The sequence below is a fragment of the Balearica regulorum genome, chromosome 4 (assembly GCF_011004875.1).
Source record: "Balearica regulorum gibbericeps isolate bBalReg1 chromosome 4, bBalReg1.pri, whole genome shotgun sequence".
NCBI classification, from domain to species: domain Eukaryota; kingdom Metazoa; phylum Chordata; class Aves; order Gruiformes; family Gruidae; genus Balearica; species Balearica regulorum.
Window position 1 is genome coordinate 17186986 of NC_046187.1, and position 22439 is coordinate 17209424.

General features: G+C 45.2%; 2 protein-coding genes across 4 annotated transcripts in view; one reads left to right on the top strand and one right to left on the bottom strand.

Moving 5' to 3' along the window:
• LRBA (LPS responsive beige-like anchor protein) overlaps positions 1-22439 on the bottom strand; it is a 419285-nt gene that overhangs the window by 166854 nt on the left and 229992 nt on the right. For all 3 annotated transcript variants that reach the window (XM_075751281.1, XM_075751280.1, XM_075751282.1), the window contains 2 exons: positions 20593-20739; positions 17811-17947 (listed from right to left, as the gene is read on the bottom strand). In XM_075751281.1, coding sequence (XP_075607396.1) covers positions 17811-17947; positions 20593-20739 — 284 coding nt within the window. The remainder of the gene's footprint in view (positions 1-17810; positions 17948-20592; positions 20740-22439) is intronic.
• MAB21L2 (mab-21 like 2) lies at positions 11782-14344 on the top strand. Its single transcript, XM_075751279.1, has one exon. It carries the CDS (start codon positions 12780-12782, stop codon positions 13857-13859), a length of 1080 nt encoding a protein of 359 aa, XP_075607394.1. The 5' UTR covers positions 11782-12779; the 3' UTR covers positions 13860-14344.

Sequence of the window (22439 nt, forward strand, 5' to 3'; positions counted from 1 at the left end):
ATTGGCCACAGTCCCTGTGGGCATGCCATTTCATCCAGACTGGACGGTTCATTAGTCATAATTACTATAACTGTACAGCAGAGACTGCAGTTTTATCTCATCATACATCTTTGATAAAGCTGCTTCTATTTCTGCTTCATCAGCATGTGAAGTTACATTATTGGAGCTTTTATTTTCCAATCTGTGATTAACATTGGTTGTTCTGCTTATGAAACGTGTACCAAAATTCCAGATAACATACACAGTAAGGCCGCGACGTGACCACCGTTTGAACTTTGTGTTAAAAATTATGCAGCGGTTATTGCTACACAGGAAGAACAGATTCTGAAATGACAGAGTCGCTAAGAAAATTTAACAAAGACAATATCAACAGTGCAGTTTGTAAGAGAGAAAGACTGCTGGTTTCTAACGCAAACTGTTAGAAATGTTTTCCAATGTGTATGACACATTAGAAAAATCTATCAGGTCGGTACGAAGGTTAGACATGGGAAATTTCTGACAACTGCTGGGTCAATCAGCATTTTTCATATAGCGTTTATACAACTGCAGAAAAGTAAAGCCTACAACGTAAAGAATCACGGTGAAAAGTGACAGCTAAAGCACTGCACTACAGTTAGTAAACAGATGCTAAAACACTTAAATGAAATAACAAATGTGAATGCAATCTTTAACAAAAAGCATTTTAAACATATAAAAGTCACACATTAAGGCATTTCCTCGTGGTGCTTGTTACTGATTTTTACATCTTATTGTGTGGTAATAGGAAACACAAAGACTGGTGGTACCATCTGAACGTGCAACGTGTACCCATGATAGGCCACATAAACAGTCATAATCGACAGTTACATGCAGGCACTGAGGCTGCAAAAATCCCAGAGTAATTAGTGTTGTCTGAATGCAATGACATCTGTTTTCTCATGGTCCTCTAGACTTGTCAGGCCAATAAGATGTATATGAAAAAATATGACAAGCATTGCAAATGCCCTTCTGAAAGGTCTCACTTTGGGAAAAGCCGAAGAAATGACACATGCCACCTCTTTTTTGCCAATATACCTAAGAGCCAAAGCTTCAAGATTTGAAAAGGTCTTTTGAGTCATTTTACATTTGACTATGAAAGCTTTATTCAGAACACAGCACTGTGCTTAGGAAAGAATATATGGCAGCAGCTTTTGTTCTTCTAAAACAAGCAAGCTTCATTAACAGCAGAGGAATAAAACGTGACTGTTTACTTCTGACTAGTGTGCTTACATATCAGTGCCATCTCTGTCTTCTTTTTTAATTAAAGCAGCAGACACTAGCTAGCACATAATATGCATGTGTATATCTGTCTATATGTTTTTTGTTATTACTATTTTGCTTAAAGAGTGAAACAAGCACAGTTTTACAGCTGCGCTTTCTGGCATTGCAAAAACACTGTAGCCGTTTCATCTGAAGACGTGAGCTTTTGTTTTAGGATTCACAGCCTTCTTCCTTAATAGTGCCTATCTCTCCGTTCGTTCTCTGGACTGTAGCATTATGTTTGAGCATGCGTTTTCTCCGAGAAAGACATTAGTCATCATTAACAGAAGCACTGACACCAAGTCTAAGTGCCTCTCCACAATGACCAAGTGGCAATCATCTTTCTCTTACCCTGTCACTGCTGATTAGGGTTTTCTTTCATGAAAATTTAATTTGTCGCCTTTCTGCAGCTCCTTTTTACGTTTCTGCAACAATACAACATGCCAGTAACGCTAAAAATGCAGTAAAAGATGCTGTACCTGTTTCTAAGAAAAGATAAGATTCAGACTGCATGGCTGTACTTTTTACCTAGTTTAAAAATTTAAAAAAGGCCTGTAAGATGTTGTAAATGAGTAGGTGCTGGCAGAGGAAAAACTCCCATTAAATACCGAAGGCCTCAAACAACCTGGCACACCTTCAATCCAACTAATTGAAATTTTTTTTCTCTGGAAGACAGCTAGCCAGCCCCTCTTCCAAAGCATCATTCAATAGGCAATGTAACGATACCTAAATAGATTTTTATAACCAATTAGTTTTATAACGGCTTCAAATATACAGGTACTCAGGTTTTTAGCTTACATAAATATTTATTAAATCATTTCATAATCCAGTGATGAATTTCAACCTCAATTCTTGAGTCTGTGTCAACATTGCTCTTGCAGTTAAAAAGCCAGCCATGAAGAAAACAGCTTTAGCTGCTGCAGGCAGATGAAAAAGTTTCAGTCACGTATGATACTTTGCAGCTATTCAACATACACAGTCTCAGATTCCTGCTCTGTCTAACATTACAAACATTGTTAAACAAGATACCATAGCAGTGAGTTATTTTAAGGAAGTTTTTCAAAACATTTACTCTTCTGCTTTATTTCAATTTGTCTAAAGATTTTTTTTAATTATAAGCATATGCTATTTTGTTAACATCTGTGCACAGCATAAAACCTGACTGAATTCCAACTTCTGAAAAAATGCAGATAGCTTACATCCCTCAAATAAAGTAACAACATTAGAAAACTTCAGGAGATTCAGATTAAGATACTTGAGTTCATTTAAATGATTTTCCATAGAAGTATATTTTAAAAAAAAACAGCAAACAAAACAACAACCCACCACTTATTACAATTTTTACGTTCTCCCAATACCTTTCAGAATTTAATTATGTGTAAAGCTAAAATTCAGATCTACCTCTATTAAATTCAGAAACCACAGCTAGTAAAATCCAAGTAATAAAAATTTCATTCAGCTTCCTAAAGTATTGGTACTCCGCTACTGACCCAAAACAGCATTGGTAGTCGGAACAGAAACTGTATTGCTAGCACTTTGGATTTATAAGAAAGCTTCAGTATCTCTAAATAGTCTCCATATATGAAATTTAAGAAGAGGAAACTCGGAATTAAAAGCGGATTTTGACTGGCAGACTGTGATTGCTGTACTGCTATGGCAGGATAACCTTGATTAAATGCAGAGCAATACTAAAGTAAAAACAAAACCCTGCCATGGTAACCTAAGTTAACTACTGAACCAGACCATGTTTATACAGAAAGCTGGTGTTTTAAGCTATTCTACTTGATCGCAAGAAAAACTTCGACTTTCTAGAGAGCATAAAATAAAGCTAAGCTTCCCCAGCTGCACATCTACCGTTGTTTTGTTCTCTGCCTTCTCCTCGGCTCTTTGCCTGACAGGGCAGGAACGCAGATGTCGAGATCCTTGCTCCGCATCCACGTCAAGTTCAAGTATGGAAGTTTAGCTCTTTGACTCCCACCCCCACCTCCAAGTCACTTGTCAGTAAAAGGTTGGGCGATTTATTGACCACTGCTGGATGCATACTGTCAGTGCTGAAGGAAATATGAGAGGGGGCTGTCGCTACTGTTCTGGAGCTCATTGATAATGACATACCTGCCTCTGTCACCCATTACCCATACTACAAACTACTTAGACCTAACTGAAAAATCAATAGCCTACTTGCACTGGTTCCTGTGGCTGCCTCCTTTGATTGTCAGCTCCTGTCTAGGGTCAGCACTTACATGAAAGGGGCTGTGACTGCCTGATGCTTTCAGGACAACCTAACGATATGAAACTAGCCAACAGAACAGTAAATTCTGTCCCCCTGCCCTCCTCATCAATTAGGCTTTGACTAGGCTTGCCTGTAGAAACCTGACCTTTTAAGTTTAGGTGAATATGGAACTAGCTGAACACGCCATTGCCTTCAGCACTGAGCCAGGAAATCCACTGACAGGTTAAACAAAACAGAAGGTTGTAACTGTCATAATTTGCATTGCACTTTCACGCCAACAAGGGTGTTATCAGTGGGGGCAAGCCCTGGAACACACAACGCAAGCACCCTAAGTCACTCTCCTCATAAATTTTCAAGTGAAGGGAGATAAAACATAAATTCACAAATGACCACGCATTTCAAGCCCCAATTTCTTTCAAGTTCGCACTCTGGAAACCCACAAAGTACATAAAACAATTCCCCTTCATAGGTGTGCGGGCACTTAGATGCCAGTTAGAACGAACTTCCAAGATACAGGATGAACAGGGAAAAGCTACCTGCCTATGCCTCTTAAGGACTCTCATATTAGGCTTATTCTCCTTTGCATGTTTATATGCATGAATACTAATCATTAATGGATTATACACATGCACACACCTGTATTTTGGAGCAGCAGGTAGGCATAAATAATTTAAAAATGCCCGGAGAGTCCTAGCTGGCACTTCAGAGTAGTACTCACTCATACATCCTGTATCTTGGAAGTCCATTAGCAACATCTGAATATCCCTGTGACTACAACCAAATGATAAATGTTACGTTTTAATGCATCTCCCCCACTTCAAAGAATATTGACAACCATGAAGCAAAGAACTAAAGCAAGTAAATTCAGATCTAAAGTGAAGGCTGAACTATATTCTGAAGTTGAATACAATAGCTTTAGTAACTATATATAGATTTAAAAAAAAAAAAACAACAAACAAAACTAATAGCTGAATGCCTTGCTCCGCCTTTCCTCCTAAATAAATAAATAAATAAAATATTAAAACCAAATGAAAATATTTTTAAATTCTCTGATTAGTGTTCCTTTAATATCAATTTTCAAGCAATGGTGGGTTTATGTCCTTTTATGCTCCTGCTTCCATAGGCCTACCATCCTCAATATAAGCACTACTGGGAAATACAGATAGCATGTGTGATCAAAACAATTTGAACACTCGAGCTTCTTCATACCACAAAAGGACTGGCTATCTCTACAAACCACTATTTTTTATTATTATCGTTATTAATATTATTATCATCATCATCATTACTATGATTATTTTGAAACTCTGAGAATGTTCAGAATTTTTAATGCACTTTGTTCAGTGCATATGGTTAGCAATTTTTAACATAAATATACAAACTACTCCTGGAAATCCCAGGTAAGACTGAGAACAATAATTTACCTAACGCTTTCTACCCTACAGCTGAACCTTTGTAACTCCTGCACTCTCAGTATCCTTTTCACACAAAAGCCTGCAGTGCCAGATATAAGGATGAGCTCTTACGTAAATAAGTGATAGGAAAACTGCTGCTGTTGGTTTGCAAAGTTTAAGATCTAGTTCCAAACCTCTAGATACACCATGTAAGGTTTTCTGCTGAACACCGCCTCCATACATGCCAGTCACTGCATTTAGCTTATTTCAAATGCACTTTCAGAAATCAGTATTGAGAAAGGAAAACAGCTGAATTATGAAAAGACAAAGACTTTTTTCATTAAAGCTTTAGATATGCTATACTGCAATAGTATTTGTTATAACACTCAGTTGTTCTAAATACACGTAAACCAGAACAAATGCAGAGAAGACTCCTTGAAAATAAAAGCATAGAACTGCATTAAAGCACTTTTAAATAAACAGAACAGCAGTTAGAATTAATATTGTACTCCAAAGAAACTACAGAGCAAACGCTAGTTAAAAATGGTAGTCCTAATTGAGTCTGGATGAACCCCTTTACAGACCTAATGCAATGATTAACTATGCATCTGGTAGCATGTCAAGTCCTTTTTGTGTGCCTATCTGATAGCGAAGTGAAAGGGCATGGACAGTGTCCAGTCCCAGCAAGCAAATCATTTGGAAGCAGTCATAGCCATAGATCAAAGATTTTTCACTCTATCCAAAGTCTATTTAAACCCACCAACCCAGCCCCTTGTTGCAGACAAAAACAGTTAGAAAATAAGAAAGACTCCTTGGGATCCAAAGATAATAAAGGAAGATAGAAGTAGAAAATGAAGAAAAGAAACAGACTGGCAGGACCTTGATTTCCATAGGCCAAGACAGCTGTTTTACATCCTAGTTTTATTTCAGATGGTTAAAGAAAAGGAACAATTTCCATCCCTTAGATCACCAAATATTATTTCAATTAAACTATGCAGATGGCTTCTATACGTTATTTGAGCCAATACAGTTTCCCCTTCCCAGCCACAGGAGATGGTACCTTGAACTATTTTGCACTCAGGTTTTACATAATTCATAAGAAAACTAAAAAGAGAGCAGCATATTAGCATGAAGAAGTTATTTTGAAATAAGATATGCACAGCAAGATATAAAATAGGAATAGCTATGATTTGATTCTCTCATTAGAAGTAGCAACAAAACCCCTGCAATGATTTTATAACTAGTAATACACTACTTTTATGTCAATATAGTACTTTCAAAGGATAAAAATTTAATATTATGAAGTACAATACGCAGAAAAGTAGAGGGCTCTAACTGTGCATATAAACTGCCTTATATTTGAATGAGGGAACAATTAGAAGATTGTCCAAACAGGAAGCTTTTTTTAAAATTAAATAAAAATGGCATGTCTTTTCTACAGGATCCAAAGTCAAAACAAAATCATCTTAAAATACGGGTAGGAGAGAGGGAGCGAGCGACTCGACATATTCCATGCTGATCACCAGTGCTATTGAGAAGATTGAGCCCCCTCTGTTCCCTCCTCCCACAACACCCTTTCCCTTTATAAATTGCACTCAGAGAAACTCACTGAAAGGTTGTAACCTGTACAGTGGCTGGTGAGGAGCAGAGGATTTCACGTTGCTATATGTAGTACTTGAGAAAGTACTTTTTAAAATGTAAGCATATAAATGAGAAGCTTCTACTTCCGGACCTAGAAATCGACAATTTTAAAGGGTATAGTTTAGAGAATTCTAGGTTAAGTCGTAAATATCTTGGCTAGCTGCCCGAAGTTCTTGATCTTTAAAATAATCGCCTAACCAATAAAACCATGCAGGCTATTGTTTGTTGGTATGATTATTTACACATACGCACAGATATGTGAACATCTAAGACAATAAACATAGCAATCATCACACAGCTACTGATAAAAAGAAAAGTTACTGCCAAACACTGTGAAATTGATTTTTTTTTTATTTTTTTTTTTAATTTCCAGAACCTTGACTTTGCTTAGAATAGCTTTGGAATTCTCACATTTTTAAAAGAAGTAGCCATTTAGCCTCACCAGACAAGACATTATCTCTGTAGCCTACCTCACACTTTTCTCAAGCAAGTAAGTGTTATTGCATTCTACTAGAGGTCAAGCTGACAAAATCCTGGCGTGTTACATGCTCTCATACTTTTAAAAATTGATGTCATTAACGTAATCAATCAATTATTGTAAATAAAGACCAGCCAACACACACGAATTTGGTTATTTCTATTGGATAAAATAGCATGCACCCACCCTAACTGCATCCAAAGAAAACAAAAGGCCCACAAGAAGTTTGAACAAGAAAAAAATGCTACAAAAGCACTAGAAATATTATTTTCTAGTACATGTGTCTGATTTTCCCTGATTGCCAACTTACTGAAGGCAAACTTACAAAACAGTATTTAGCATCCAAAGCAATCTTACAGCTAACAGAAGTCATCATTAGTCATTATGAGAAAAGAGAAGATGCTACCTTTAATACAAGATTCAAAGCATCAGAGAAAGCCTTCAGCTGCAGGTTGCTCGTGCTTTAACACCAGAATGTGAACACGGTCACATTTTAAGACTGAACAGGAAAGCAAAAACAAGGTACTTCAAGGAGTAGTTGGAACCCTCCCCTTTCCCGCTGCAGAAACGAAAGCTGGGGACGCTTAGAAGCACGTATAAATTATTTAATTACAATACCATTCAATCTTCACAGAAAAAAGTACAAGATTTATGCAACACTCTTAACTGATGAGCTGCGTTAATGACATGTGTAGAAATGAAACCATCTTTTCTCCCCCAGCGTGTGCTATCAACTAACTTCATAAACACGGTCCTTAGAACAGAATGGCAGATAGTAAAGCTAAGCCATGACTTTCAAGAAAAGGTACACATTGTATACTATTGAATGTAAACAGAATTTTATCTGTCAAACCCACAGCAGCATTTACTGTAACTATTAACCTGGTTTTGCCGTGGAGTAACACACCATGCATTACTGAATCATTTCTTTTCAAATCCATACATTCCCTGCAGCAGTTCAAGCTCCATCAGCAGTGCAGGAATGTATGAAAATGACAGGCAAAGGGCACTAGCTCTTTTCCCATACTGTTCTTCTATAAATGGAAGCAGAGTCCTACGAAGCACTTAAAGCTGAGAATGTATGAAGACTGATCTCCAGGAAAAAAATATTACGATGTTAGCTTCCATGAGCAGATTAATTTTTCTGTTTTCTGCAAAACTGCTTCCCTTAAATGAAAGGACAGAGAGGAAACCGACTAGTAGAAAATAATGAAACGCTAGCTGGGTCTCATCTACAAAGCTGCCATGAACAAAGCATATACATACGCATACGTATTTCCTATGCTATTCATAAAAATACTTCTTAGCCCTTTTGGGAGCACCTGTTCCTGCATTCACTTTTCCCTCTCCTCTCACTGAGAGGGAGGAAAAAAAAAGGCAGATCTGGCAGAAACCCTTGAATAGCCTCAAGTCAATTTGATTAAACTTTCACTGGCCTTAAAAATTACACCTTCTATCAGTGCCATGTTATAGAAACTTTAAAATACACCGTTCAGAATAAAAAAAAGCTCTGAAAAATGTGATATATGCCACTTTGATAAGCTGGTTTGGCAAGCAAATGCAAGTACGCCACATCATAACACAGTAAGAAACTTGTGTGCCTCTCGCTAAAACTCCTGAGTTGTTTTCCAATTTTCTTCTGTTGTTGTTTTTAAGGGTTAATACAAATACATAGCGTTCTTAAAAAAAAAAAAAAAAAAAAAAAAGTCTTTGCATATTTAACAGCAGCCCTTCGCTGCTACTTTGCCATCCTCAGCGTGAAGAAAACACGGTTGCCCGTCCCCCGTGTACACGCCTGGATTTACACCAGACCGAGCTCCCCGCGGCACCGAGCGGGAGGGGGCAGGAGGAGCCAAGGCGGGAGCGAACCCTCTCTGCACACCGAGCCCCCTTGCCAGTATCTTTTTACAGAAGCCCTTGTTAACAAAACACCATTGCTCCAGGCAGCGGCATGCTGATGTTGGCACTGCTTAAACCAAACAAACACGATGTTTAACAGTCAAATAAAATGTCCCGCAGCCTCCCTAATGAATTTGTCAAGGACCATCAGATCACCCCCGCCCCTGCCTCATTAACTCAAGTATGATGAGACGGATTATAACGAGAGAATACAGATCAATCGGTCTGAAGACTTCAAGTGGCTTTTAGCCCTGAGAGTTTCCCTCTCTGCGGCACACACACGCACACGGTCTTTTTAATGGAATACAGTATCTCCTGCTGCTGGAGGGGCTGCCACTTCGTTTTATACACCATCAAGGAGCTGCTGATGGACTTCTACACTAACATACATAAAAGCAGAGGTGACAAGGGCTCTTCAATTATAGCCTCCTCGGATCCTGTTCCCCCTTCAATTATTCATCCCGGCGAGAGCAAATTCCGCCACAGATGAAGCTGGGCTTAATGCAGTGCGGCCACAAACTCCCAGACACAGGAGAGAAGGGTTTCACGTGCATTATTTGCTGGAAGTGTTTAACTTTATTGCTCAAATGATGTTTCTAATTAGCGCTGGGGCAATAAATTAAAGTCGGCTTTTGTTTAGCTGATTTATTATTTACTAGAGCTTCAACCTCAGACGGGAAAATTGGTAATGAATTGTTTTAAATCTGAACACTAGTAACGTTTCATCATTAGTCACCTTACCGGGGGAGGGTGGGAGGAGAATCGTCCGCTCCTTCTGCTTTCACCCCGAAAACACGAAAGCGCGTCCCCCCACCCTTACCGGGGCCGCCTGACGGCTCCGGCATCTTCTCCGTGCCCCGGACGGACGCGGGACATCCCCGAGCTGCTGGAAGCGAAACCCCGCGGAGGCTCGGAGGGTCGATTTGCAGAACCCCTCGCCGGACCGGGCAGAAGTGCCAGCCCGGCTGCGGGAAGGCAGACCGGCCGCAGTGCGCCCCGGTCCGCTCCGGGAGCTTCGGCGGGGCGTGTGACAGGGACCCCGTAACCCTGACAAACTCCTCCGCTTGCCGGGGGCAGTCCGGAGACGAGGCGCGAGACCCTGGCGGCTCCGCCCGGCCAGCCGAGCCCCGAAGAGACGCTCCGCGCAGGGGAAGCACATCGATGCCCGCCCGGTGCGGGTCGCACCGAAGGGGCCTCTGACCGCCTGGAGCGGAGCGGGGCCGGCCGCGGCCCCAGGGAGGGAGCAGGTCCGCGGGCACTTACCGGCGCCCCGGGGCGGAAAGCCCCGCTTCCAGCCCGCGCGTCCCTGGGACGCCTGGAGACCGTGAGAGCAGCGGCTCTCCCCTCGTCGCAGCCTATCCCCATCCCCGTCCCCCTCCCCTTTGAAGCTGCTCTCCTCAGCGCCTTCCCTGGGTTCCTCTCCCTCCCGCCGGGGCCGGGGCCGGGGCCGGGCCCGCCGGGGACACCTAACACCGCCGCCCGCCTGAGCCCCGCCGAGCACCGGGCACCGCGGCCCGCCGAGCGTCGGGCGGGCGCGACAGCCCCAACCCACCCGCGGGCGCAGACTGCCCCGGCGGCACCAGGGGAAATAACGAGCCGATCCTCTCCTCGGGCAGAACGGAGCCCCAGCGGCGCCGGGCACGTCCGTACTTCCTCCTTCCAGCGCGCAGTAGTACGGTCGGCACAAGACATGTTTCTAATTTAAATGCACACGGAAAACAGACGGCGATATTTTATTAAAATCAGCCAGCTGCAGCGAAAGGAGGAAAGAACAAGAAACCGAGCCCAACCGCTGCGAGCTGGTTCAACCGAGGCCCCGCAAGGAGGAGCGCATCGCGTGTGAACGGCCCCGGCCGCGCTCCCACGGCGGCCGGCGGGGCTGCGAGAGCCGCCCCCGCGCAGCAGGGACCCGCGTGGGGACCGCGCTGAGGCTCGGCCGCGCCGCCCGTTCCGTGCTCCGCAGCCCCGGCGGGGCTGAACGGCCCAGAGGAGGGCGAAGGCGCTGCGGGAACCCGCACCCTTGGCCCGAGGACAGAAGCCGCGGAGATCGTCTTCCCCGAGTTTCCGCAGGAGAAACACTGCTGCTTGTTTTGCAGCAGGTACTGCCCGGGGGGGGTTACAGCACTGCGAGCGAGCTGCTCTTTCCGAACTGGCGTAACATAGCTACAGTTTTTTATGTCCAAATCATTCGATATTCTTATTAATACAAACTTGCATAAAATACAGTTTCCTTTCGAATAACTCAATCCTACGCTTTAGGAGGATGAACAGAACTTTATGGCACGAGACTTATCTAAATTAACGTGACTCCGGCACTGACTGAAGGCAGTAAAACAAGGTGTGCGATTCTGCTCCAGTGACGGTCTCACTTTCACTGCTGCAGCCCGGCATTAGCGAAAGAAGATTTATGCCTGCGGTGAAGCACCGGCACGCCTCTCCCCCCTTCCCCTCGCACACCGGCGCTGCCGCTGGGTCTCCTCGCAGCAAGCGGCGGGGGCAGCGAGCTCCGCTCACCCTTCACCCGGCCGCCGCGGCAAAGTTGCAGCTTTTTCCCACCCGGCGCCGGGTCCAGGACGCTCACAGCCCCGCGCACACCCCCGGCTCCCCCTCGTCGGCCCGGCTTTAACGCCGGTAAACCCCAGCACGGAGCGGACCGGGCGCCCCTGCCCCGCCGCCGCTAAGGAGGAGGCAGGAATGAGGCGCGGGCGCGTATGCGCGCCCCCGCGCCGGCCGTGCCCGCCGCCCGCCGCGATTGGCCGCGCCGCTGACAGCTCGGCGGCGATTGTAGGAGGCGGGGCTCCGCCCCCCGCCCGGGCCCCGGCCCCATTCATAAACTACAGGGCCCGCCGGCACCGGCGGAGAGAGACGGGCACACGGCGGAGGAGGAGGAGGAGAGGCGCAGAAAGTGAGAGCCTCGGCGCGCACTTCCAGGGGTGGGGAGGGGGAGGAGAAGCCATCCCGGGCACAGCAGCTACGCCCTCCTCCCGCTCAGGATAAAACACAGTCTGTGCAAAGAAAAAAAAAAAAAAGCAACTATATATATATATATCTATCTCAAAACAATCTATATAGAGCTGCAGGACAGGAATGAGAGATCACAGACCAAGTGCACACGTCTGCGCGTAAAGATAGAGACAGCCACAGAGCCGGGTTCAGACAACGCCTCCAGCAGGAAAAGGGAAATCAACAACACCCCCTGACAGTCTGAGAGAGCGGCAGCCAAACTCATGCACATCTCTGGCGGTGCCACGGACTGAAAGAGAGAGAGAGGCAGACAGACAGACAGAGAGTTCACTCTTCCGCTCTGGGCATTGCTCGCATTCTTCTCCTCCTCTCGTATCGTGTGCGGTTTTAAACCTCGCCGCCGACCGGCTTTTCTGCGGGGACCTTCTGCGAGTCCTGGGGAAGTTTGTTTGGGTGTGGTGGGGTTTTTTTCATGAACTATTGAAACGGCATTTTTGCCGCTGCGCGGGGGGGTGGGCGCCTGAGCGCAAAGGCAGCGCAGACCTCCCTGCCCCCACCGCCACCCAAAACTTTGCGCTCCGGGAGCCCGCGGGGGCTGCCCGCCGCTCCGACACCGCCGCCGCCGCCGCCCAGCCCGCACCGCCACGCTCGCCTGCGGCTCGCACTCCTCGTCCTCCTCGCTGGGGCAGCGCTGGGCTTCGCTCCTTTGTGCTTCGTCGTCCTCCCCGATTTTTTTAATTGCTCTCGCTGGCGCGCCGCTGCCGCCTTCTTCCCGGAGGGGGTGGGGGTCTGCGATTTGGCTGGTGCCCTCCGCAAAGCTGCAGCCACCGCTAAAGCATTGGATCCCTCAACGTACTGCGAGAGCCCGGTGTACAGCCCGGACCTGTGCCCCAACATGATCGCCGCGCAGGCCAAGCTGGTCTACCAGCTCAACAAATACTACACGGAGCGCTGCCAGGCCCGCAAGGCGGCCATCGCCAAGACCATCCGGGAGGTGTGCAAGGTCGTGTCGGACGTGCTGAAGGAGGTGGAGGTGCAGGAGCCGCGCTTCATCAGCTCCCTGAGCGAGATCGATGCCCGCTACGAGGGGCTAGAGGTGATCTCGCCCACCGAGTTTGAGGTGGTGCTCTACCTCAACCAGATGGGCGTCTTCAACTTCGTGGACGACGGCTCCCTGCCGGGCTGCGCCGTGCTCAAGCTGAGCGACGGCCGCAAGCGCAGCATGTCCCTCTGGGTGGAGTTCATCACCGCCTCGGGCTACCTGTCCGCCCGCAAGATCCGCTCCCGCTTCCAGACGCTGGTGGCCCAGGCGGTGGACAAGTGCAGCTACCGGGACGTGGTGAAGATGATCGCGGACACCAGCGAGGTGAAGCTCCGCATCCGGGAGCGGTACGTGGTGCAGATCACGCCCGCCTTCAAGTGCACCGGGATCTGGCCCCGCAGCGCGGCGCAGTGGCCCATGCCCCACATCCCCTGGCCCGGCCCCAACCGGGTGGCGGAGGTGAAGGCGGAGGGCTTCAACCTGCTCTCCAAGGAGTGCTACTCGCTGACGGGCAAGCAGAGCTCGGCCGAGAGCGACGCCTGGGTGCTGCAGTTCGGCGAGGCCGAGAACCGGCTGCTGATGGGCGGCTGCAGGAACAAGTGCCTCTCGGTGCTGAAGACGCTGCGCGACCGGCACTTGGAGCTGCCCGGGCAGCCCCTCAACAACTACCACATGAAGACGCTGCTGCTGTACGAGTGCGAGAAGCACCCCCGGGAGACCGACTGGGACGAGGCGTGCCTGGGCGACCGGCTCAACGGCATCCTCCTGCAGCTCATCTCCTGCCTGCAGTGCCGGCGCTGCCCCCACTACTTCCTGCCCAACCTAGACCTCTTTCAGGGCAAACCCCACTCGGCCCTGGAAAGCGCTGCCAAACAGACCTGGAGGCTAGCCAGAGAAATCCTCACCAATCCCAAAAGCCTCGACAAGCTATAGGGTTAACAGCCCCGCGCGCAAAACTCGCCCTCCGTAAACAACAACAGCGCCTAAAAAACTTTTTATTTAACGCAAACGACGACGGAAAAGAGGCGGCGAAAGAAACGCGGCCCCCGCCACCCCCCACCCACCTGCAGCTCGGCGTTTAAAAACTTACAGACGGTTTTCCCGGCATAAACTCTCCCCGCCTTGCACGGAAGAAGGGAAGAGCCTCTCCTCCTCCTGTCCTCCAATGTGAATTTTTAAAAAGTCACAAAAAGAGAAGCAATCGGACTTTTGCAACCTCAAAACGAAACCCGAAAGGTACATTTTCCAATCCCTGTATAGTCCTTTTCTTATTCTCTCTTGTTTGCCTGAATGTTGTCACCAAGTGAAAAATTATTTAACTATATGTACAAATCTCCCTTTAAAAAAGTTTTACTGATGTTAAATGTATTTCGGTGCCAAGGTCAGATTATGTGCCCCACAACTGACTTGTTGCAAATAGTAATAAAAATATTACTTTAACTTTACGCTGACTTTTCTTGAATGGTTCTTAAATTCAGGCAAGTAGATTCTTTCTGAATCTCAGAAGTCAAATTTGAAAGAAACGGAAACAGGAGATGTAAAGATAGTCTAAACGCGACACCTAGCCGATGCCTTAGCTTGGCGTATTCGCTGACGTTTTCTAAACTTCCCTGTAGTTTCTATAAACATAGTGCATCTAAGAAAAAAAAAAAAATCTTAAAGATTCTGTTGTTCGGTATGTGACAGTGTCTGCTATGTTTCTATGACTTTAAGCTTCCTCTCTAAATCTTGGGAATATATGGAGCGTCGCACAGCAGCTCGCTCGAATGTAGACAGAATTAGAGTATGCCGTTTCTTACCCTACAGTCGTCACCTTTATTTTTTTCCTTAGAGCTTTCTTTCTTTCTTTCCCCCGCCCCGATAAATCTCAAGCGCTCCTATTTAGTTTTCAAAACTACATCGCTATTTGCTTTCGCTTCCCAGAGCGAAGGCGCTATATCCATTTGACTCTGACACGAAGTAAGTATAGATCTACCCTGAATAATTAATGCGCTTTAGAGCAACCGGTCGATATTTTTTTTAAACAAACATTTGTTTTCCCCGGATTTTTAAGCACAGCATAAAATCGCGCCACAGCGTAGCCAGACGAGCAGATAAGCAACCCGTAAGGAAACCGCCCGATCCTGCATTAGCACCCGGTCGTTCTCTGCGCAGACACCGCCGATCTCCTTCCCCGCCCGAGCCCCCTCTCCCAAAGCTAAGCTCTACCCGATTCCTTGTATTTCATGCTATAGCGATTTCGCTTGAAGTTTGCTCAGGACGACTTCGAAATATCCGCAGGATTTTTATCCGGAACGCATTTCTAAGCTTTGAAAACGTTACCATTAGCTGCTCGAGCCGCCCGAAAGATTTCTAAGCCGGCTCGGAGCATTTCGAGCAAGTTTTCCTATCCTTTCGGGGGGGGTGTAAAAATTTAAGTTCTTGCCCCAAAGGACTACTTCCGTTTCTTTGTGGACGGATCCGGAAAGAAATAGCCATTCAAATTTGAGTTGCTTTTGTCTTTAAGTTTAAAAAAAAAAACCAAAACCCAACAACAAAAAACCAACCAACCACAAACCGAAATTAACAAATCCGATAGCAGCCTGGGAAACGAACTTCCAGCAAAGCCGCGGCGGCGCCGGGGCGACCCTGCCCAGCGGCAGGCGGGCACCGCCGGCCCCCCGCCCGCGCCCGGGAAAGCAGGGCTGCTTCCTCCTGCCCTGCCCTGCGCTGCGCTGCGCCTCCTCACCCCCGGGCGGTACAGCCCGGCCGCGTTTCACGAGTTTCCTGTGGAGTCATCGGTGCGCCCATCCCGGCTCACCTGACAAAATGGGTTTAGCCCGCGGGGCTACCCTTTCCTTCTGAAAACAGCCGGGGGTAAGAGCATAAACTCTGATCTTATCGCTGCTGATGCTATCTCCACGGCAGGTTTTTCTTCAGGAACTTGTCACAATGTTTTCTTTTCAGTAGTTTAGACAAATATACAAGGAACTTAAATTTATCAAACAGATGAAGCCTCATTAATTACACAGGCCTTCTGAGCTACAGCGCATTAGGATTTTTCTTTTTTTTTTTTTTTTTTTTCCAAGGGGCATTTTCTGAGCAGCTGTAGTCACCGCTATCAAGGTGCAGTAACTTAAGCGGAGGGTAGGGCGGGGAGGCGAAAGCAAGCTGCGTTGTAAGCTTATTTGGTTTTAAAAATAAACATACTCAGATTTTATTTTTAGTCCCCCCCTTACTTCTGAGAGACATTACAAAAGGTCTTTTTTTTTTTTTTAAATTTTAAGACCTCCAGCTAAAGTAGCATCACAAGTAGAATGTAAGAGGTGTAGCCTATATTTCATGTCACCAACTCCTCCTTTTATAGGAACCGAAATCTCTCAGATACAGAATTAAAGGTACAAATCAAACCAGAATGCCTACTCACAGTTAGGAAAATAACCACTACCGAATATTCAAAAACAGGAGAAAAGAAAGCAAGCTGAATATATGTTGCATGTCAATGTCCCCATAAAACATGTAACGGGAATTATAAGAATTAGTAACTGTACTCAAACATCCTATGTGCTAAACATGGAAAACAGAAAATGCAGAGTAATGCAGATCTGTAAGACTTTTCTCATGCTAATGCAATACAGGGCAGAACATTTTAGATGGAAAATGCAGTACAGTAACATATCAAACTGTCTTTACATTTTATATCTGTCTCGTTTTTACCATTAAATGTTTTAAAAGAAACACTATGGAAGGAGTAAGCATTTCAAAAATTTAAGAGCTAATCTCATACTTGAAATAATTTGAAAAATATTTCAAAAATACTTCAGGACCAAAAGAAAAGTTAAATCTTATTTATGGTATCACATTAAAAAAAAAATCACAATTCTAGTTAATTGCTTACATTAAATTCTAGTTCTAAGAATTTGAGAGCGTTGCTTTTCAAAATAAATTTATTCCTTGATAGGATTTGATAATCCCAGCTTTCAGACCCACTGATGCCATTTTTAATACAGACAAGAGCAATTTACTCAATAGGAACAAAGAACCCAACTGGCGCTTAACGCAGAAGGTGTTCTCTACAGACAAGCAGAAAACCACTACTACTTCCAGTGATTTTTTTTTTCCCCTTCACAAATTATTACTTTGTTTAATATTAAGCAGATATTTAAAAAACCAAGAGCCGTCACTGTGCTTAAATTGGGATGCGAGAATATTTACCAACCGTGTCATGCTTTCAAAATGTTGCTGTAATACCGTAGAAAACATTCAAGTGCAACCTTATTAAGTTAATCACGCAATATACACCTCTGAAATAGGAATTCTACTGAAGGTTACTAATTTTAAACAAAAGACTAGTAATCAAGTAACTCAGAGCAAATAAAGTTTGTGGAAATTAGCAAGTCAGTTCAGAAACCTATTTTAAGAGAGCAATTATGTTTTCTGCTTAGGCACAATAAATAATAACAGGCCCTGTAAAATCTATTATAGAATAATACGATACAGAAGCACCAAAAACTTAAAAGTGCAGGAAGTTTAGCGCTATGTTACACTGGCATTAAATAAAAGTAGGAAAGTAAAACAAAGCATTTGGGCTAAAAGCCTCGTTGAACTTTCCAGTATTCACACAGGCCTGTGATTCAGGATGTCTTTATTTAAGATGCCTCCCTGGAGCTTTATTCGCAGCAAGCTAATTAACATTCAAGTCGGGTCGAATTGTGGGAGGGGGAGAAAAAGGAGAAGGAAAGGAGGTGTCACCTACGTGAAGTTCAGTAGCATATATGGTCAGTCACAAACTTATTAAAGCAGGAACACTGCGGACCAATAGAGGTAAAGGAAGTCGAATGAAGAATTAAAGGTCTTGGGTAATTTGTCATCATCTCTCAGAGCTCAGGGTCAATGATCTCTTACCTTTGGGTCGATTTTCTTAAAACTGGGATCTTCTTCATCCACCTCAAAGTAGAGCTCAGAAACAGTGATGGAAAGAGTGCCTTTCACTACTACCGAGGGTGCCACAAGCTGAGCTGGCGTGCTTAGGGCAACTGGACCTGCCAAAGAGTGAAAACACCAACAATACTCAAAACAGAAAAAAGCGCAAGTGCAAGTTATTTGCTTTTCAAGCCTAGAACGCTGAAATAAGTGAAGCGAAGAGCATAGCTCTTCCTTAAAAAGCAAAACTCTCTTTATCCCGGAAAAGAACATATGTAATAGATTTGCAGTGTCTCTGTGCTGCCGAACGCTGAAACAGCTACAATCGCAAACTGATGCATACATTATACATGGCAGAGCTGGCTTTAGCATGGCAGTATATAGTTTTTACTCAGATGCATTTTCTTTCTGAGAAACTTTGAGAGTTGCATACCTTCTGTTACACGCAATATAGAGAGCACACACATGAACGCTTGAAATCTTACTGTCAGATGTGTTCTTTCGGTACTGGAGAGTTTTGATAGCTTTCCATAAAGATGAACATAGCAGTCGAGGCTCAAAGTTGTCTAACTGTAAAGTGTTCCCTCATGGATGCTAGAAATCTATTGTTAAGGTTACACAATGTTATAGAGCCTCAAGTAAAATCTTCTAAAGATGCTTTTGATTCCACATTAAATATTGTTCAAGGATTCCATACAGTGCTAGTGTAGCTCGGGGACTGTGGGAGTAAACAGCTGGAGGGTTGGTTTCCAACTGAATGAATTTTTATTGGAATAATCACAACTCCACAGGGCTTATCACAGGGACAAATCAGACTACTACTGAAAACAATAGGTTCAGCGTAGATCTGACAATGCAGAACCTCTTACATAAACTAACACATACAGAAATAGAACAGGTTAAGTTTGTCATCCAGCTGATTAAGAGGTAAGGAAATGAACTTAACTTGGCTGCAGTATTATCTGACTTTGCTAAAACAGTGGAAGAGACGAAAGTGACATAGACAATTTTGTTTTAATAAAGCATCTATAAATGAGGTACACACGTTCAGGTAATCAACGTGAGAATAACTGACAAAAAATTCAGATGAATTGTCATTTCCATCGATTGTTAGGAGGGTGATGGTCCTTAATCTCGCATCAATCTCAATGTGTGCCACTAGGACAAAAGAAGAGATGCTCTGCTGAGATCAGAGCAGCTTTGCCCTCTATTCCCAATGTACAAATACATTGTGTTTGCAGATGGGCATGAGATAGCTGCGGAACTGCCATGATTTCCCAAAGCTCACCCCCATAAATGGATGAAATAAGCAGCTATGTGTTCTTTTGCTGTCTCCCTTTGCCCTCTGTACATTAGCATGTAATCCAGAGGAGAAATAACATTTTTTCAATCACTCGCAGACATTCAATTACAGGGCAAGCAGACAGCTGCAGAAGCTGGGGCAGTCCAGGTCCTGTAGAAGACCCCTGACAATTTCCACTTCATTTCTAACCCAGACCACTTTATTAGTGAGGATTACTTCTTAATCCTATTGCCATTGTCAAGATTATATAATTAAACTCCCCTTTCACCTCTATTACAGTATGAATGTATTACTCGAACCAATGAATGAATAATAAAAGAGGAGGAAACACGGAGAAGGCTGTTGAGAAGGAAGCTGGTGGTAGAAAGGGTAAAAAAGATTCACATACAGAAAATGCCATTGCATTATTCTCCCGTTACTTTATTTTACTCCACTCTTCCTTTGCAGGCTTTCCTTTTTCATTATGCTGCATTTTTAACTTTGCTTTTTAAGCAAAAAAAAAAAAAAAAAAAAAAAAAATGGAATGCCGTTCAGTGATAAGCAAACTACCAATGATTAATCACTTCCAGTAATGCCACTGAATTGTCATATGTATGATATGTTTCAATGTAAGATTATACCACTGACTTCTCCGGGAACCAGAATTATCCAAGACTTCTCTGAAGTACATGTACATGGGATAGCAGTTGAGAAAGCAAAAGAACACAGAGAAGTTTGCATTTTCCCTGTAAACCCACGTTTCACAAGTAACAATGGAGACGCATTATAACTCCCAGTCCCTGAACCGAGGAGGTTACTGTGGTTTTTATTTTGAACTGTACAGAAAAGGATCCACTCCACTCAGATTGCAACATCAGCAAAGGTTGCATGCAACTGAGTAAAATTAATTAAGTTCAAAGATCTGAAGTACTATTACTTCTTGAGAAAAAAGAAGTGGAGTCTAATAAGACTATGGTCTGTGACGGGATTTGAATGGGGGAATGATGGGGTTTTTAAAGGAGTTAAATCCAGTGAGTATACAGATCCTTCAAACCCAAGTAAATAACCAATACATACAATTTTATAAACTCAGGAAAAAAAATAAACCCCTCCAAACCTTTAATTACAGACAACTTGCCTAATTGTCCTCTAGGTCTAATGATCTGAGGAGTGGAACCAGGTCAAAAACAAAGGAAGGAAGCCCTTTTCAAGGTAGAGCTACCTCCTCTAAGGAAGGTTTCCTAGAATATAGGCATCTACTGCAGAAGGAACAAGATTATAAAAGCCAGAGAAGGAAAATGCACAAGTCTCCTCAAGTAAACCCTCAGCATCTGAGGTACACAGAAAATTACCTTAATGACCCAATTATGGGAAGGAGCAATTTATCGTTGTGTCTCCCAAAACATGATTCATTGCAGAGCAGGGGAGATCAGATCTTAAATAGCAAAGAAGCCGAGGAGAAAATAAGATAGCTGAAGTTACCCGTTAAGTTCTCCACTTCTCTTTCCTCCATGAATGACATGATATCATCATCGCCTTCCAAAAGAATCTCACTTTCTGAGTTCTGATTTCCTAATACTTGACTCTTGATGGACTGCTTTCCTTTAACAAGTATATCTTCATCAGGAGCTGAAATGAAAGAGACACACATTGCTGTTGGTCAGGTTTCAGAGGCAACAGTGACAAAGGAGTGCAATTTTTTTTCTTTTTTTTAATGACAGTTCAGGAAGAAAACTGTTTAGGACCAGCTGTGGGAAGTACCTGTCTTAATCCTCTAATGTTAGGACACATCTAGTTTTAATCCTATTAAAGCTGCTCAAAATTATCCAGAGCTCTCTGCAGCGTTTAACTTTATTTCTAGTGTTTATGAGAGAGCAGGCGAAGGACACAACAGACTCTCTTCCTCCGCAACTTTTCCTCGGAAGTTGAGTTCTCCTGCTGGGAGCAGGTCCCGAGAGCCTGGTGTGTTAAACCTGACTCCCAAACCCAGGGTTCAAGCACCGCTTTGCCCTGGCAGCAGCCAGCAGAGACGGTTCCCCTGCCAGGCACGGACCACCGCCGGGACGAAACCGAGCACGCCGCAGAGAGACGACGCGGAGGAGGCCCCAGCGGGCCAGCGGCGGCAGGACAGTGCCCGGCGGGCCGGGAGCCTCCCGGGGGCCGCGCTCGCCCCGCCGCTCCCCGGGACGGCACCGGGGGCTGCGCAACAGGCCGGCGGCGGCAAACGGCGGCCGGCCCGAGGGCGGGGCTCGCCTGAACGGCGGCACAAAGGAGGTACCCTGCGCCCGACCACGGCTCCGCTCCGCTCCGCACCGCCCGGGGCGGCAGGCAGGGGCTGCCGCGGCGCAGGGCTGCGGGGGGCGGCGGCAGCCCGGAGGGAAATCCCCTGGGGGCGGGCTGAGCTCCCCGGGAGCGGGGGAAGGCGAAGGTCGGCCTGCCGCACCGCTGGAGCTGCGGCCCCGGGGCTCTGCCGCTCCCGCTAGCGACGCGGTCAGCCTGGAACGATACGAGGATTTGGTGAGGCAGAAAAGCGCGCACACACACACACACACGCACACTCTCACATGCACACCGCCGTACCAGCCTGGGCGCTGAAGGGAGAGAAAAAGAAAATAAAAAATCGGCCACACGACCACGGTTGGAGGCAGAGAAAAGCGTGCACCTGCTTCCAAGAGGCACGCCGAAATGGTACCTGGTCCTTACAAGGGACATTTCTATGCTCACAGCTGAAGTTTCGGCATGGAAGAAAAGTAAACAGCTCGTTTTACCTACAGCGCGTGTTTGACGCTGGCCCCGGTAACCGGGCAGGGAGCCGTGCCCCTGCCGTGCCAGGGCAGGGTTACCCGGGAATGAGCCGAGCCGAGCCGAGCCTCCGCACCGCTACGTCGCAATCTGTTCCATTTAGTTACAAGCTCAAAGGAGCAGGGGAAGGGGGGGGGGGGGGGGGGGGGGGGGGAAGAAGAAGGAAAGGGGAAAAAAAAAAGAAAAAAGAGGCGATCCCTCATTCAACACATTAAGTTACCACTTGCTATGGTAAAAGCCAAAAATCAGACAGCGTGTGTGTGTATTGTTTGCGTTTGTCTCTTAAAGTTGAAAATAAAAATACTATTTCTTAAAAAATAGATTGAGAATGCCCATGGCATAGCTGTGTTTGAAAAACATTCACCAAACACATCAAGACCAACTAACTTCAACACATTGCTCATTGCTTTCTCTAATTGCTGCCATACTTGATTTGAAGTTCCACTGGCTTACTTTAAAAATATGTTAATCTGCAAACATTTACAGAAGGCAGCAATTCCCCAGTGGCAATATATAAAGTTTAAATT

Bases quoted from the DNA above. Each gene is read 5' to 3' on its own strand.
- MAB21L2 (XM_075751279.1), top strand. From the start codon at position 12,780: ATGATCGCCGCGCAGGCCAAGCTGGTCTACCAGCTCAACAAATACTAC.